Here is a 13,829-nt window from a genome sequence, read left to right as displayed (position 1 = left end):
GAGGGCGTTGTGTGTTTGTTTTGTTTATCGATCGATGGAGACGCCGGGCTGTGTGTTGTTGTTGTGCGAGAGGCGGTGAATGTTTGCGTGGTTTCGGCTGTGTGTTTGCGGCGGCGTTGGAGTTGGCGAGGCAAGGCGTGCCCATAGGCGGCCGGATCAGCTGTTTCGTTTGTATGGGGCGCGCGGGAGTGGAGGGCGGTGTGTCGACACGCTCGTTTAACGCTGTCGTTGTCGTTTGGAAGGCGACTGTGCGTGCGTGGAGGTGCTTGAGGCAAACGAAACAAAAACAAGAGAAATGTGTGTGTGTGTGTGTGTGTGTGTGTGTGTGTGTGTGTGTGTTGGGCCACACGGGCTGTGGACGACAAGATGGCGGCGGCTCTTCTTGTTCTTCTCTCTTTTAGTCCTCTACCGTTGGTGGAGGTTATTGTCGCCTGTGGACATTTGCTCCTCTTTTCTGTGTGTTGTTCTTATCTTTGGTAGTGTGCTTTTTCGGACGTTGCTGTTTGTTGAGAGTGATTATGTGTTCTGTTTGTGCTACTGCTGGAGTAGCGACTCGGGTCTTGCACATCTGTCCCTGTGGTGTTCATATTGCCCAAGGGTCAAGACGTAATAGTCATTTTCTGAATTCCGCGCGGTGGCGTAGAACGCTTCTGCCAGGGCGCGGAATCGTGTTGTGGGTGGTTGTAGGCAGGTCTGCCGCGGGGGACGTGTAAGGCCCGTCGTAGAGCGCTCTGCTTTGGACCCTTCTGTAGGCGATGCGTCGTCGATCTGGCTGCATAGCCCCATACAGGGCGCGCATATTTCCAGTATCGCTACCCCTGTTGCGGGGTCGAGGGAACAGGGGTACAGGATCTGCATCCTGGCGTGAGCGTTTGTGCCAAGTCCCCCCCTATGTGACACTTCGATGTCAGGCGTGACACCGAGGTACCTCGCAGAATATCTCCCCCTGCAATCGTAGCAGTTGGTATGGTCTTGTTGCCGGCGGCGGCTGTGGAAGTGAAGTTAAAGTAAAGTAAAGCAAAGCGCGGCGAGGACGACTGAAATTTTGCTTTGGACGTAGGTTTGTGTGGTGGCCCTGAAAAGGGCCGATTGTTGTGAGCCGAGCCGGGCCGGCAAAGCGCGTTGCGTGCAGGGGAGCACGCAGCGCTGCTGGGCGGCGGGTCCGCGTGCCGATTGCCTGGCCTCTCTGTTTAGGCCTTCTTCTCGGTCTTCTTTGGCAGCAGGACGGCCTGGATGTTGGGCAGGACACCACCCTGTGCGATGGTGACGCCCGACAGGAGCTTGTTGAGCTCCTCGTCGTTGCGGATGGCAAGCTGCAGGTGGCGCGGGATGATGCGCGTCTTCTTGTTGTCGCGGGCCGCGTTTCCGGCCAGCTCGAGCACCTCAGCCGCGAGGTACTCCATGACGGCGGCGAGGTAGACGGGCGCCCCGGCGCCGACGCGCTCGGCGTAGTTTCCCTTGCGCAGGAGGCGGTGGATTCTGCCGACCGGGAACTGGAGCCCGGCCCTGCTTGAGCGGGACTTTGACTTGCCCTTGACCTTGCCTCCCTTTCCGCGTCCGGACATGGCGATGCGCTGTGGTGTAAAAACGAGACGAGACGAACGACGGTGCGAGCCGCAGCGAGTCGAGCAGCGGAGTGGCGGCGCCGCCAGGGGTGGGGGTCCTTTATGCTCTCGGGTGCGGCGGCCGGTTGCGCTCGCGGCCCATTGGTCGGCGGCCGCAACGGGGCGAGCTGGTAAAGGTGCGGCGGCGGGGCGCGCTGGGTGCCACTGTGTGGGGAGACGCTGACTAGAGCGGAGCGCTTGCTGCTGGTGTTGCTGCCGTACGTTCTTGTTTGTTTGCGATGCCGCCCAAGACTAGCGGGAAGGCCGCCAAGAAGGCTGGCAAGGCGCAGAAGAACATTTCGAAGGGCGACAAGAAGAAGAAGCGCAAGAGGAAGGAGAGCTATGCCATCTACATCTACAAGGTGCTGAAGCAGGTGCACCCTGACACGGGCATCTCGTCGAAGGCGATGAGCATCATGAACAGCTTCGTGAACGACATTTTCGAGCGCATCGCGGCCGAGGCGTCTCGCCTGGCGCACTACAACAAGCGCTCGACCATCACGTCCCGCGAGATCCAGACCGCTGTGCGGCTGTTGCTGCCTGGCGAGCTGGCCAAGCACGCCGTGAGCGAGGGCACGAAGGCGGTGACCAAGTACACGAGCTCCAAGTAAGGAGGTGGCTCTGGAATGGAAGGAGATCCTCCGTTGCGAGAGCGGCAAAACGGCCCTTTTCAGGGCCACCAAATGGCCTTTGCGGGAAGGGCGGAATTGTTGTTGTTTATGTTTTTGTTTTGTTTTGTTTTGTTTTGTTGTGTGTGTGAGTGGGTGGACGGCGGCAATAGCTACCGCTTTGGTTGCGACGGGGTGGGGTGGGGTGGCCGATGCGATGAATTTGATTGTTGGGGGCGCGTCGCGTGTTGCGGGGTACGGCCACGGTGTGACGTGGAATGGAGGCACGTGCGCACAACTCGTTGGTGTTGCCTGTCTGCGAGGGGGGGAAGTGCGATCGGTGATGTGCCCTTTGGATGGAGGTGCCGGTTAGTTACGTGACGGATGGAAACGAAACGCGATTGTTGGGAATGTCAGTGTGTAACGACGGCCGTTTGCGGGTCGGTTTGCACGCCATATATGGCGAGGGTGAAATGTGTCTGTAAATGCAGCGTGGAGGCGTGTGAGTGACGTTTAAATGAACGCGCATTGAGACACCAATGTGTATTGCATTGTACGGGCGACACGCACGATGATGTACCTTTCCTCCGACTCTGATTTCGATAGTCGTGTCTGACCGACTGTGTCTGCTTGTGTGCGTACGACGCACGCACACCGACGTCGTCATTGAAGATGCATGCACGCGTGGTCCAGTGCAGTACAGTAGAGTAAGCGCGACGCTAGAAGACGACGGTCGCTTTGGCGAATGTGCGTACACGTGTTTGTGTGTGTGTCGGTGGTGTGGTCCGATCCGTCGCCTCTGGGACACTGTCGATCGGCGCGGTACACCGGCATCACGCAACGGACGTCTTGAACACCGTCATACCGTTGGTACACCGTCGCGCTGAGGACGGTTACCGAAAGGTGGACGAACCTCTGATCGGTCGAATGTCTGGGCAGAACGTGAGGAGGAGAGAATGGTGGAGGAAAGGACGGAGGGAAAAAAAAGAGAGAAAAAACGGAAAAAAACAAGAACGAAACAAAACGGAGAAACGCAGTGTAGAGCAACGGAACGTTCCCGTGTCGGAGGTGTATTGTAGCCGCACTGAAATGCGTGTAACGGCGCGGCGGCAAGTGTCTTGCCGTGGTGAACGTTACCTTTGACGGCTGAATTGTGCGTTGCGTTGCTTTGCTTTCCCGGATGTGTATGTAACGTTCGTTGAGATGGTTCTGAGGAAGAATGTACGACAGTGCCCGTGCCGTCTATGTTCGTGTGCAAAGCCATTGTGTGTGTGTGTGTGTGTGTGTGTGTGTGTGTGTACGGAATGATGTCTGTAGGTGTTAGTGAACATGTTTTACCAGTGGGGGAAATGGATCGTCGATGGTTGCCGTCACGGTCGAGATGAGATAACGCACGCACCCTCCCTCCCTACATGAAGGTGTCAAGAAAGTGTGTTAACCGGGGTTTGTTTGTCGTTCGTTAAAGGGAAGGGACGAGAGAGAGAGAGAGAGAGAGAAAAGCGAAGTGGGATGGTGCGTTCATTTTGTGTGTGTGTGTGTGTGTGTGTGTGTGTTGTTTTGAGAATTGCGTCCGGGAATGGCGGTGGGCGTGCCCTGCATGTGGCCCGGAAGGCTGTTCGTTTCGCGGTAGTGTGTGGACAGGGGATGGGCACGCGTAACGCTGCTGGCATGGCATTCGGGAGATGGGAGGGGGCAAACGAAGAGAACAAGACGCACGCGGAGGCTATAAAGACGGGAGGGGCGCGGTGTGGGTGGCTTGCGCTGCGCTCGGCTGGCGCGTGCGGCGTTGTTTTTGTGCAAAAGAAGAGAAAACGAATGGGTTGCCGGGAGGGGGCCGTTGTGGTGTAGCCGCAGACGCGGCTGTCAGTGAACGTGGTGAGACCGACGGATGCGGGAGGGGCGGGGGCGGCGGTGAGAGCGGGCAAAACACTAGAAGAAGGAGAAAAACGCTGCTGCAACCAACATAAAATGAGGCCTTTTGTAACCTGCCAGCAACAAAACAACAACAAAAAGAAAGGTCTATCAACATTGAATGTAAATGGAAATGGACCCAAGTGTAACCTCCCCGCACAAATAGTCGTAAGTAAGTAAGCGAGTGAGTGAATGATGATGAAAATGTGCCGGAATGTTGTTAACGTCCCTAGAAAATGAACGAACGAACGAACGAACGAACGAACGAACGAAGATTGATGAGAAACGCGCGGTAATATGATGAATGGAAATAATGAACCATGAACATCTCAACAGACATAATTGAAAACCCGATAAAGGTTGTAAGGGCAGCGCTGGCTGACCTTTCGGCCCTGTATTCTGAAACGTCCCCCTTTGAACAACAATGTATACAAAACTGTGCTTAAACTGACACACAATATTTTGAGCGCAACGCAATCTGACTATCTATCAAAGATCCCTGCAAAAGAATGGCCCTGAGTAACATTAAAGTACACCTTTCGGAAATCACTTACCTCACAAAAATCTTCATTAGTCGAACTACTGCAGTACAGCGAGCACCACTGCTGCCAGCTAAATAAGAGATTCAAACTACGGAGGGCACTAACTACTGATAGGGATAGTTAGCAAAGTAAAGATGTTTAATAGAGAACAACAAACAATGTATTTACCCTTAATATCATCACCAGTCATAATATATGTAATTTGAAAAGTCCGCCATCTCTCTCCTCACATGCACCATTGCTGGCGGCTCACCCCTAACTGCGCAACGCTACGCGCTGTTCACATCCAGCTATAGCAGTCCATGACAACAATGCAAACTAGCCACAGACTGCACACAGCACAGGCAGTGATTTTCACGCAGAGCGCTACGTGGCGTTACCAATATAAAAAATCTAAACAAACAGCCTGTGTACAAATTAGAAGAAAAAGAGCAAAAGATCGTTACGTCAATAAAAAAAAACAAAAAGACAAAAGAGAAAACAAACTGCATCTGTATGTGCTCTTAACTGTAGATACCTGTACACAGCTTCGTGCAATGAATGCCGGCTCACATTTAATGTTGATTGTTGGAGGAAATGCGTAGGAAATATTCTTTAAATGGAAATGAATGGTTGTACGTTAAAAAAGTTAGTTTGGAAACAAAGTATTATTGGGGCATTTTGTTGTGAAGAAAATAGTTACAATTGACATACATTATTAGATTTGCGCAATGCAGCTTCATTACCTTACCTTTAATAACAATATGCATCGTCCCGAACGGAGACCAGAGTCGCGAGAAGAGCACGCCGCCGCCCGCTCAGTACAATCGTCCACTCGCCAATACTGTCGACTGACTACTACCTCTCCCGACCCGCCACATATAGATGACAACTGTTCCTGCCGACGCGCTACGTGCTACTAGTGTCGTGTGGCGCAGACTAGCGACGATAAGAAACTCTCTGGTCAGAGATTGTGTCGTGCCTCGCCATCGCTGGTAATGAGTACATACGTGTTTCAGCGCGCGTACCGGAACACGCAGTGCGGAGCCCAGAGACTGTGTTGTCGAGGCCGTCGACGCAGTGCATGTCGGTCGGTCGGTCGAGTGCGTGCGGGAGGGCAGAGAGGCAGCGTCGGCACGGAGATGCACGCACGGGGGGCTGCGGCGTGGCGCGTTTGCGGTAGGCGCCTTTGGTGGCAACGGCCGGGACAAGCAGCGGTGTATGGTGTGGTGCGGGCCGGACAGGGGCGGAGGAGGAGGAGGCGGCGCGACGATGGCATTGGGGCGGAAACGGGGACGGCGACGGCGGATGTTGAGAGGCGTCACGCGCGGACCGACACAGACGCACAGATAGATAGGGAGGAAGAAGAGGGGGCGGCTGGTGAGTGCAATTTAGGCGGTAGACACAAGAGGTCGGCACGGCATTTGCGTGATGTGGCGTTGTGACGGGGTGTGCTCGCTTGCCTCGTTTTGTTGATGCGCGCAGGAAGATGTGCAGAGCAGCGGCGGGCGGCTCGGTTCGGTTTGGCCCGGCGGGCCGCGCTGTTGTCGCGGACGTGAGCGCCCCCTGGCGGGTGGCCGGAGGCGGCGCGGCGTGTTGGACGTGTGGCTGGCGGCAGTGCACAATTGCGAGTGGCTGGCGGTGTGGCGGTTGGCGCGTCGGCCGGCCGAGAGAGAGGAGAGGTATGTGTTTGCGGGCGCCTTTGCTGCGCGGCGTCGTGCAGGGAGGGCGGGCGCTTGTCGACTGTGTGACTGTGTGGCGAATTGGCGGCGTTGTGCTCCGGCCGAAGGCGTCGGGAAAGGAGAGTTGGTCGTGATGTCATGTCGCGCCGTGTCATGTTTGCGAAACGGCTGCCGAGAGGTGTGGTGGTAGCGAGCCGGTCGGTGTCAGTGCGATGGGAATGTGCGTTTGGCGGTTTTCGGTGTGCTTTTTGCGGCGTGAGAGTGGGGCGGGCGGGCGGGCGGGCGGGCGGGCTTTTGCTGTTGTTGGTTCCTTGTGTCTTGTGTGTAGCTTGATGGCAACGTGGAAGGACGCCGGTTTCGAGCCGTGCGTGTGGTTGTCGACGTTGACTGGTTGGGGTGTGCCGTTGCACGTGCATGTTTGGGTCGTTGGTGTGGTTTTGGCTGGCTGGCTGGCTGGCTGGCTGGCTGGCTGGCTGTGTGTACGGGAAGGGGGAGGCGGCGGTGGATAGTGCAGTAGTTGTGTCGTTGCCACGGGCGTCGGGTGCGGCTGTGCGTAGTGGCGGAAAGGTGTCGGTTGCGGGAAGCGAGGCCGTCGTTGGCGGTGTCGCGTGCCTTCGTGAATCGAGTGGGGCGGGGAAAGGAGCAGCGTGCCGCTGCGTCGTGGCCGTTAGCCAGAGGCTGTGCTTTGATAGTTTTGTGGACGGTTCGTGCGAGGCGATTTGTTGCCTGCCCTATGTTTGTTTGTTGTTTTTGGAGACGACGACTGGTTGGTGGCGTGCGCGCGAGCGAAGTGGCGGTGTGCGTTTCCCGTGTCGACTGCCGACTGCCGGCTGCCGGCTGCCGGCTGGCGACAGGTGCGCCGTCGGTGGGGTGGGTGGCCGGCACAAGTAGAGGCGGCGGCGGCGTCGTTGCGGTGTGTTTGTGTTGTCGGCTGTGTCGGCGACAGCTGTTTGTGCGGTGCGTGTGAATGGTGGTGCAAACGTGTGTGCTGGCGTTGAGGCTGCGACCGCGGCGTGTTGTTGGTTGATGTTGAACAGCGGCTGTGTGCGGTGGTGGTGTTGCCGCACGTGCATCCGGCCCGGCGCGGAAAGCGCAGTTGCGGCGGCCCTTCGGTGCCAGCCACGTCGCGTGAGCGGCGGGTTGCTCTGGTCGACACGTGGTGCTCTGGTTTGTTGTTTGGTGCCCTTTGGCCGGTGGGTGGTCCGTGTGTCTCGGTATCTGGTCGTGGTCGTGCTGCCCGTTTGTCGGCGTTGTCTGTGGCTTCGCTTTTGTTTTTGCGGCGTGCCGACGACCCGACGCGACCTTTACACCCAAAGTGTGGCGCCCGAAGGTGAACCAACGTAATCCGACCTCGGCGCTTAAGCTCTAAGCCTAAGCTGAGCGAACCGAACCTGTAGCGTTGCGTAGCGTGAGGTGAGGTGCGGTGAGGTCAGCCTCAGCGCCAAGTAAGCCAAGCTGTCCGGCCGTGAGGTGGGTGGGTAGGTAGGTAGGTAGGTAGGTGCGGCTGCTGCGGCCACCTGACGCCCGACGTGTGTTTGAATGCTTAACCTAAGTTTGAGGCTTAACCTAACCCAAGTGGCCTTAACCTAACCTAACCTAACCTAACCTAACCTAACCTAACCTAACCTCGGACGCCCGACGTGTGTTTGAATGCTTAACCTAAGTTTGACGCTTAACCTAACACCGACCCTTAACCTAACCCAAGTGCCCCTAACCTAACCTTAATGTAACGTAACCTAACCCAACCTCTGACGCCTGACGTGTGTTTTGAATGCTTAACCTAACCCAAGTGCCCTAAACCTAACGCACGTCCACCGAACGTAACCGAGACGTGTGAACCTAATGTCTAACTCGTAACGCGTGATGTTGGCTGTCGTGTGTGCTGACGGCAGATTGGGTTGGTCTGTAGTTGCGGATTTCGGTTTGCCTCGGGCGAGGGGTTGGCTCGTAAGCGGCGAGGGGCGCTCCGGCGGAGCATGTTGCTTTGCAGGCGGCGCCCGTTTTTGCGGCGGGCACAATTGAAATTGTTGGGAAACGAACGAAAGGGCTGTGAATGTTGGCGGGCGAGAGGAGGAGGACGTGGCCCGACGGCTGCGGGCCGATCGGGAAACGGTGGGAGGGCGATGGGGCGGCGGAGGTGCGTTTGCACGGCCGTCATCGCCGCACGCCTCCGCTTGTGTGGCTGTGGCGCCGGCCGCGCTGGCCGGGCTGCCGCGGCGACGGTGTGGGGCTTTTGCCGAAGGTTTGGCCATTGTGGCCGGTCGCCGGCTGGGGCTGTGGGGGCGGCATTTGGGCGTGGGCGGCGATTCTCGGCGGGCCGACCCAGGCTGTAGCGCGCGGTGGCTGCAGTTTGGCCGTGGTTTGCGGCGCTGCCGTGGCGACTGGTTGGCGACTGTGGTGTGGCTGTGTGTAGCCCCATCCTCGGTGGTTTGAAAGGCGCGGGTGGTTGTGGCGCAGGTGTGGGGCTGCTCCGCACAGGCTGTCGGACGTTGGGCGGTAGCAAGCGCTCCAGCCCACAATCATCAAACTTCTTCAAGTGGAGGTAAGGTAGCATTTACCGTAGGGCATTTACTACACCATCGGATTAGCAGAAACGAGAGAACATCAGGTGTGTATCAATTGTCATCTAATGATGTGGTGGTAAAAACAAACTATCGGTGGTGAACTGAAGATACTAAAAGTTGCAACTGCCGGGGTCAGCGATGGAGCAGCGCAACGGGCCTCTTATAGAGGTCGCGGGCATCAATAGGTGCCCCAAGGGTCCTGAGTAAGGGATTATCAGAAGCCGCAGCTGTGGCATACATCTTCCGTGCGATTTCCTGAAATCGTGCGAGGACGTCCTTCTCTTGCGCGGCGTCATGGAGATATCGGGCCGGGAACTGGGGATGGACATGAAAAATCCGGCGGAGAGCCTTGTTCTGCTGCGCTTGCAGGCGATGTATATGACGGTGCGCCGCATTTCCCCAAGCAGCACAGGCATAGTCCATCACAGGACGCACAAACATGCGGTATATGAGTAGTCCATTATCGACGGAGAGCGCCGAGTGCTCGTTCAGCAGGGGATAAAGCGCCCCCAGCCTCTGCTCGACCTTCCGCCGTACTTCCTGCACCTGCTGCTGCCAGATGAGCTGGCGGTCCAGGACAACCCCGAGGTAGGTGGCCGTCGGCGTCCAGGGGATGACCTCGCCGAAGAGCTGTAGTTGGTGGTCGTGTGGCGGGGTCCTCTTGCGTGTGAAGACCACGGCTTGGCTCTTCTGTGCATTAAACCGGACACGCCAAAGAGTCGCCCACGCTTCGAGGGCGGCGCACGCATCTTGGAGACGGCGATACATGGCTTGAGGCCACCGGCTGCGAGTGAAGATCGCCGTGTCATCGGCGTACATCGCGCGCTCCACTCGGGGAGAGGTCGGAAGATCGGCCGTATACAAGGAATACAGGGTCGGACCGAGGACCGAACCCTGCGGGACGCCGGCGGCAATATGTCGGAGCGTCGAAAGCGAATCGTCGATTCGGACCACAAAGGTGCGGCCCCGCAGATAGCTATCCAGCAGGCGGATGAGGGACCGCGGAAAGCCATGCAGATGGAGCTTCCACAGCAGCCCGGAATGCCACACACTGTCGAAGGCTTTTGTGACATCAAGGAAAATGGCGCCACAATATTCCTGGTTGTTGAAGGCCGTGGTAATGGCCTCAACAACGCGGACGAGCTGCTGTGTAGACGAGTGGCCACCCCGGAATCCAAACTGCTCCGGAGGCAACAGGCGTCGACGGTCCATAATAATCCTCAGCCGGTGAAGGAGGAGCCGCTCGAAAATCTTGCTGAGCTGCGGAAGCAAGCTGATGGGCCGATAGTTGTGTGGATTCTTCCTGTCCTTACCCGGCTTGGGGATGGCGACAACAACGGCGTGCTTCCAAGCAGCCGGATAGGTATGAGTCACCAGGATGGCGGTGAACAGGCGGGCCAGATAACCATAAGCAGCAGGAGGCAGTTCCTTGAGCGCCTTCCCGGGAACGTCATCAGCACCAGGAGCCTTGTGAGCGGCCATCGCCCGGATGGAGGCGGTCACCTCATCAGCGGTGAAGACGGGAAGCGGATCGTCATCGCGGCGGTCAGCAGAGAGGTAGGCGTCGAGGCCACGGTCCACATCTTGAACGAACTGTGCGTCCACAGGGTCGTCAAGCGGGACGAAGTTCGCCTGAAAGACGTCGGCAAGGGCATTCGCCTTATCCACAGGAGTATAGGCGACACCAGTCGGCGAGTCCAGAGGGGGCAGAGTGTGCTTCCGCTTAGTAAAGAAACGCACCGCGTCCCATGCGTCGGGTTCCGGAGTGAACGACGCCAGCTTCTGAGCCCACTGCTCGTTCTTGTGAGCGCTGACAGCGGCCTTAATGTCACGGCGGAGGAGGTTGACGCGCCGCTTCAGAAGGGGGTCGCGGGTAAGGCGCCATTCCTTGCTGAGACGATTCCGCACACGGATCAGATCCAAGATGGCAGCAGGCAGTCCCGGGCGCCGGGGAAGCGTGCGCCGGGGCGGCGGTGTGGATCGCAGCAGGGCTGAGTGGACGGCATCAGCGAAGGCAGTGACATCAGTATCGACGTCGTGGATATCGGCGTCAAGACGGGGCCGCACACGGGCGAGGACGTCCGCACGATACGCTGTCCAATCAGTGCGCCGAAGATTAAGGCGCGGCGAGGTGACGGCGGGATCGACAGCAAGATGGAAGAGGACCGGCAGATGGTTGGAGTTCAGCTCATGAAGGACATCAGCCGTCATGAACTGATGCAGGCCCTTGGTGACGGCGAAATCGAGGACATCCGGCGTGCCGCGGGAGGGGTAGCAGGTCGGCTCCTCCGGCCCGCAAGCGTAAGCACCAACCCTGTCGAGAACTCGATGAAACTGTCGGCCGCTGTGGGTGGTGTGCAGAGAATTCCACGCCGCATGCTTGGCGTTAAAATCGCCGGCCAAAAAGAGCTTCCCCGGGAGACGGAGAAGCGCATAGGCGTCGTCTAAGTCCAGCAGGTAGCGCGGAGGACGGTAAACGGAGACGAAGGTGACCACCCCAGCTGAGGTCACCACAGCCACGGCCGTCGCCTCCATCTGTCGCAACGGTGGCGTAGGGACGACATAGTGGCGGATGTCCCGCTTGACGTAGATCGCAGCGCCGCCACCACGGGTGGGGCGGTCGTAGCGGTAGCACCTGTAGTTGGAGATGTTGGCCCTGAGACCCGGCTTCAGGTGCGTCTCCGACACGAGAAAGATGTCGATGTTGTGTGCCTCCAGGAAGTGCTTAACTTCCAGGAGATCGCGGAAGAGTCCGTCGGCGTTGTATGTCGAAATACGAAGGTCTTCAAAGCGACGCACCCTATCCATGATGTGGGGCAGCGGCACTGGTGGTCTGGAGAACGCTTCGTATCGTGGATTCCACGGTGGCAGCAAGTGTAGCGGGCAGCGCCTGGATGGCGCGGCTCATTTCGGCGACCGCCGTCATCATGGACTGGAGTAAGCTGAAGAGGTCGTGGGAGGCGATACCCGGCTGCGGGTCATCCTGCGGAGCCTGGTCGACGGGACGTCGTCGGCGCAACGGCGGAAAGGCGGCAGGGCCTTCTGGAACGTCCGGCGGAGCGGCAGAGGACTCAGGGGCGTCCCTGCGGATGACGTATGGTGCAGCAAGTGGACGCTGCCAGGCGTTAGGAGCGCGAGACTGCGAGAATGAGTCCCGCCCCTGCTGCTGGGCTCCCGCAGGGCGGAAGCTGGCAGGAGTGCTGCTGACGACAGCGGTCCTTCGGCGGCGATCCCTGGCGGTGAGCGGGGGAAGCCCGCGTTGCCGTCGACTGGCCTCCTTGTGTTTAGGACACGACCTGAAATTGGCGGGGTGTCGTCCGCCACACAGGCCACACTTCGCCGGTTCTTCCCTAGGTACCTGGCATTGCCGGCTGTCATGGGCGCCGCCGCACTTTACACAAACAAAAGGCATGGTACAACCACGGGCAACATGGTTGAAGCCTTGGCACCGGAAACATTGCGTCACCCCACGCGACTTGCGGAGTGTTTCTGCTGACATCACAAGCCCGCAAAGGCGGGTGACGTGGAAAATCTTCCGATGGTCTGGCGTATCAGGAAGGATCACGATGCGGAGGCCGGACCGACGGTTGGTGCCCGGGATTTTGTGGTAGTCCACAATCGTGGCGGCGAAGCCGAGGTCTTCGAGTTCTTCTTTGACCCAGTCGTTAGGAAGGGACTCGAGAATCCCTCGAAGAACCACCTTCAAGGTCGGCGGCCGAACGACCGGAAAAGTATAATTGGGAATGCCTTGCGCCCCAAGGAAGTCCATGACGGTGGTGTAGTCGTCGAGGGTGGTAACAGAAAGCTTCAGCTTGTCGCCGCCCGTCTGGCGCGCGGTGAAAGGCTGCTTCAGGTGCTGCTTCATCCACTCGTAAAATTCCTTATAGGACGAGGGAAGCTGCAGCACGATCGGCGGAATGCGCTTCTGCTGTTGCGGCGGCGGCTGCTGCTGCTGCGCCTGCTGCTGGGCACTGGGCTGAGCCGCGTCGTCAGCGTCGTCAGGTATATCATCGAACCGGTTGTGCACCGGAATATCCGCCGCCTGCGGCTGAGCTTGCGCCGCCCGCGCCTGACGCTTCTTCGGTGGTTTGCGGAAGCCATCATCTGGCGCATCAGCAGCGCGCGAACCACTACCAGTGCCCCTCTTCTTCCGAGAAGCAACCGTTGACGGTGTCTGCCTCAGGACGACGTCGTCGTCGATAGAAGTATCCGATAAATCAGCCAAATCGAGGTCCATAGTCGAAGCCGGGTCCGTCATACTCTTGTTCCTCTCTTCCATAGCCCTGGTCGTCATTGGTGGGGGGCCGGATGGGGCCGCCGACGGGGCAAGCCCCGCCGGACGGCGATCCGCCACACCCTTCGCTCCACGCACGTCCGACTGCTGCGACATGTCGCACTCGAATGGGTAGCAAGCGCGGGAGGCGCGGCGCGGCGGCGCGCAGAGTGGCGGCCGCTCTCTCGGCCGTCCGCGCCCGCCCGCGACACTGGCTGGGCCTGTGGCGCGAGGCGGCTATTCCTCTGCTGTGCGCTCCGCTCGCTGCGTGTCTCCTCTCGCTCTCGCTGCTCGCTGTGTTGTGTGTTAACGCGCGTCGTCGAAATGGCAGATCAGGCGGCTACGAACGAGACTGCTGCGGCACCCGCCGCCACCGGCACTACGAAGAAGGCAAAGTCTGCGTCGTCTGCGAAGAAGCCGCGCGCCAAGCCTGCGCACCCGCGCACCTCTGAGATGGTGACGGCCGCCATCAAGAGTCTGAAGGAGCGCGGCGGATCGTCGCTGCAGGCGATCAAGAAGTACATTGCCGCGCACTACAAGCTGGACGCGGAGAAGCTGGCGCCGTTTATCAAGAAGTACCTCAAGTCGGCCGTGGTGGCGGGCGAGCTGGTGCAGACGAAGGGGAAGGGCGCGTCCGGCTCTTTCAAGCTTGCCGGCGCCGGCGGC

At 58.7% G+C, this 13,829-nt stretch overlaps 1 protein-coding gene across 1 annotated transcript in view; it reads left to right on the top strand.

Annotated features, from left to right (window-relative positions):
* LOC126101491 (translation initiation factor IF-2-like) overlaps nucleotides 1-10,323 on the top strand; it is a 20,415-nt gene extending 10,092 nt beyond the window's left edge. Inside the window, exon 3 of the mRNA XM_049912138.1 lies at nucleotides 10,283-10,323. Coding sequence (XP_049768095.1) covers nucleotides 10,283-10,323 — 41 coding nt within the window. The remainder of the gene's footprint in view (nucleotides 1-10,282) is intronic.
* Nucleotides 10,324-13,829: the final 3,506 nt, after the last annotated feature.

Source organism: Schistocerca cancellata, chromosome 9 (genome assembly GCF_023864275.1).
Source record: "Schistocerca cancellata isolate TAMUIC-IGC-003103 chromosome 9, iqSchCanc2.1, whole genome shotgun sequence".
NCBI lineage: Eukaryota > Metazoa > Arthropoda > Insecta > Orthoptera > Acrididae > Schistocerca > Schistocerca cancellata.
Note: the sequence above shows the minus strand (reverse complement) of the source record. Positions and strands in the feature narration are given on the sequence as shown.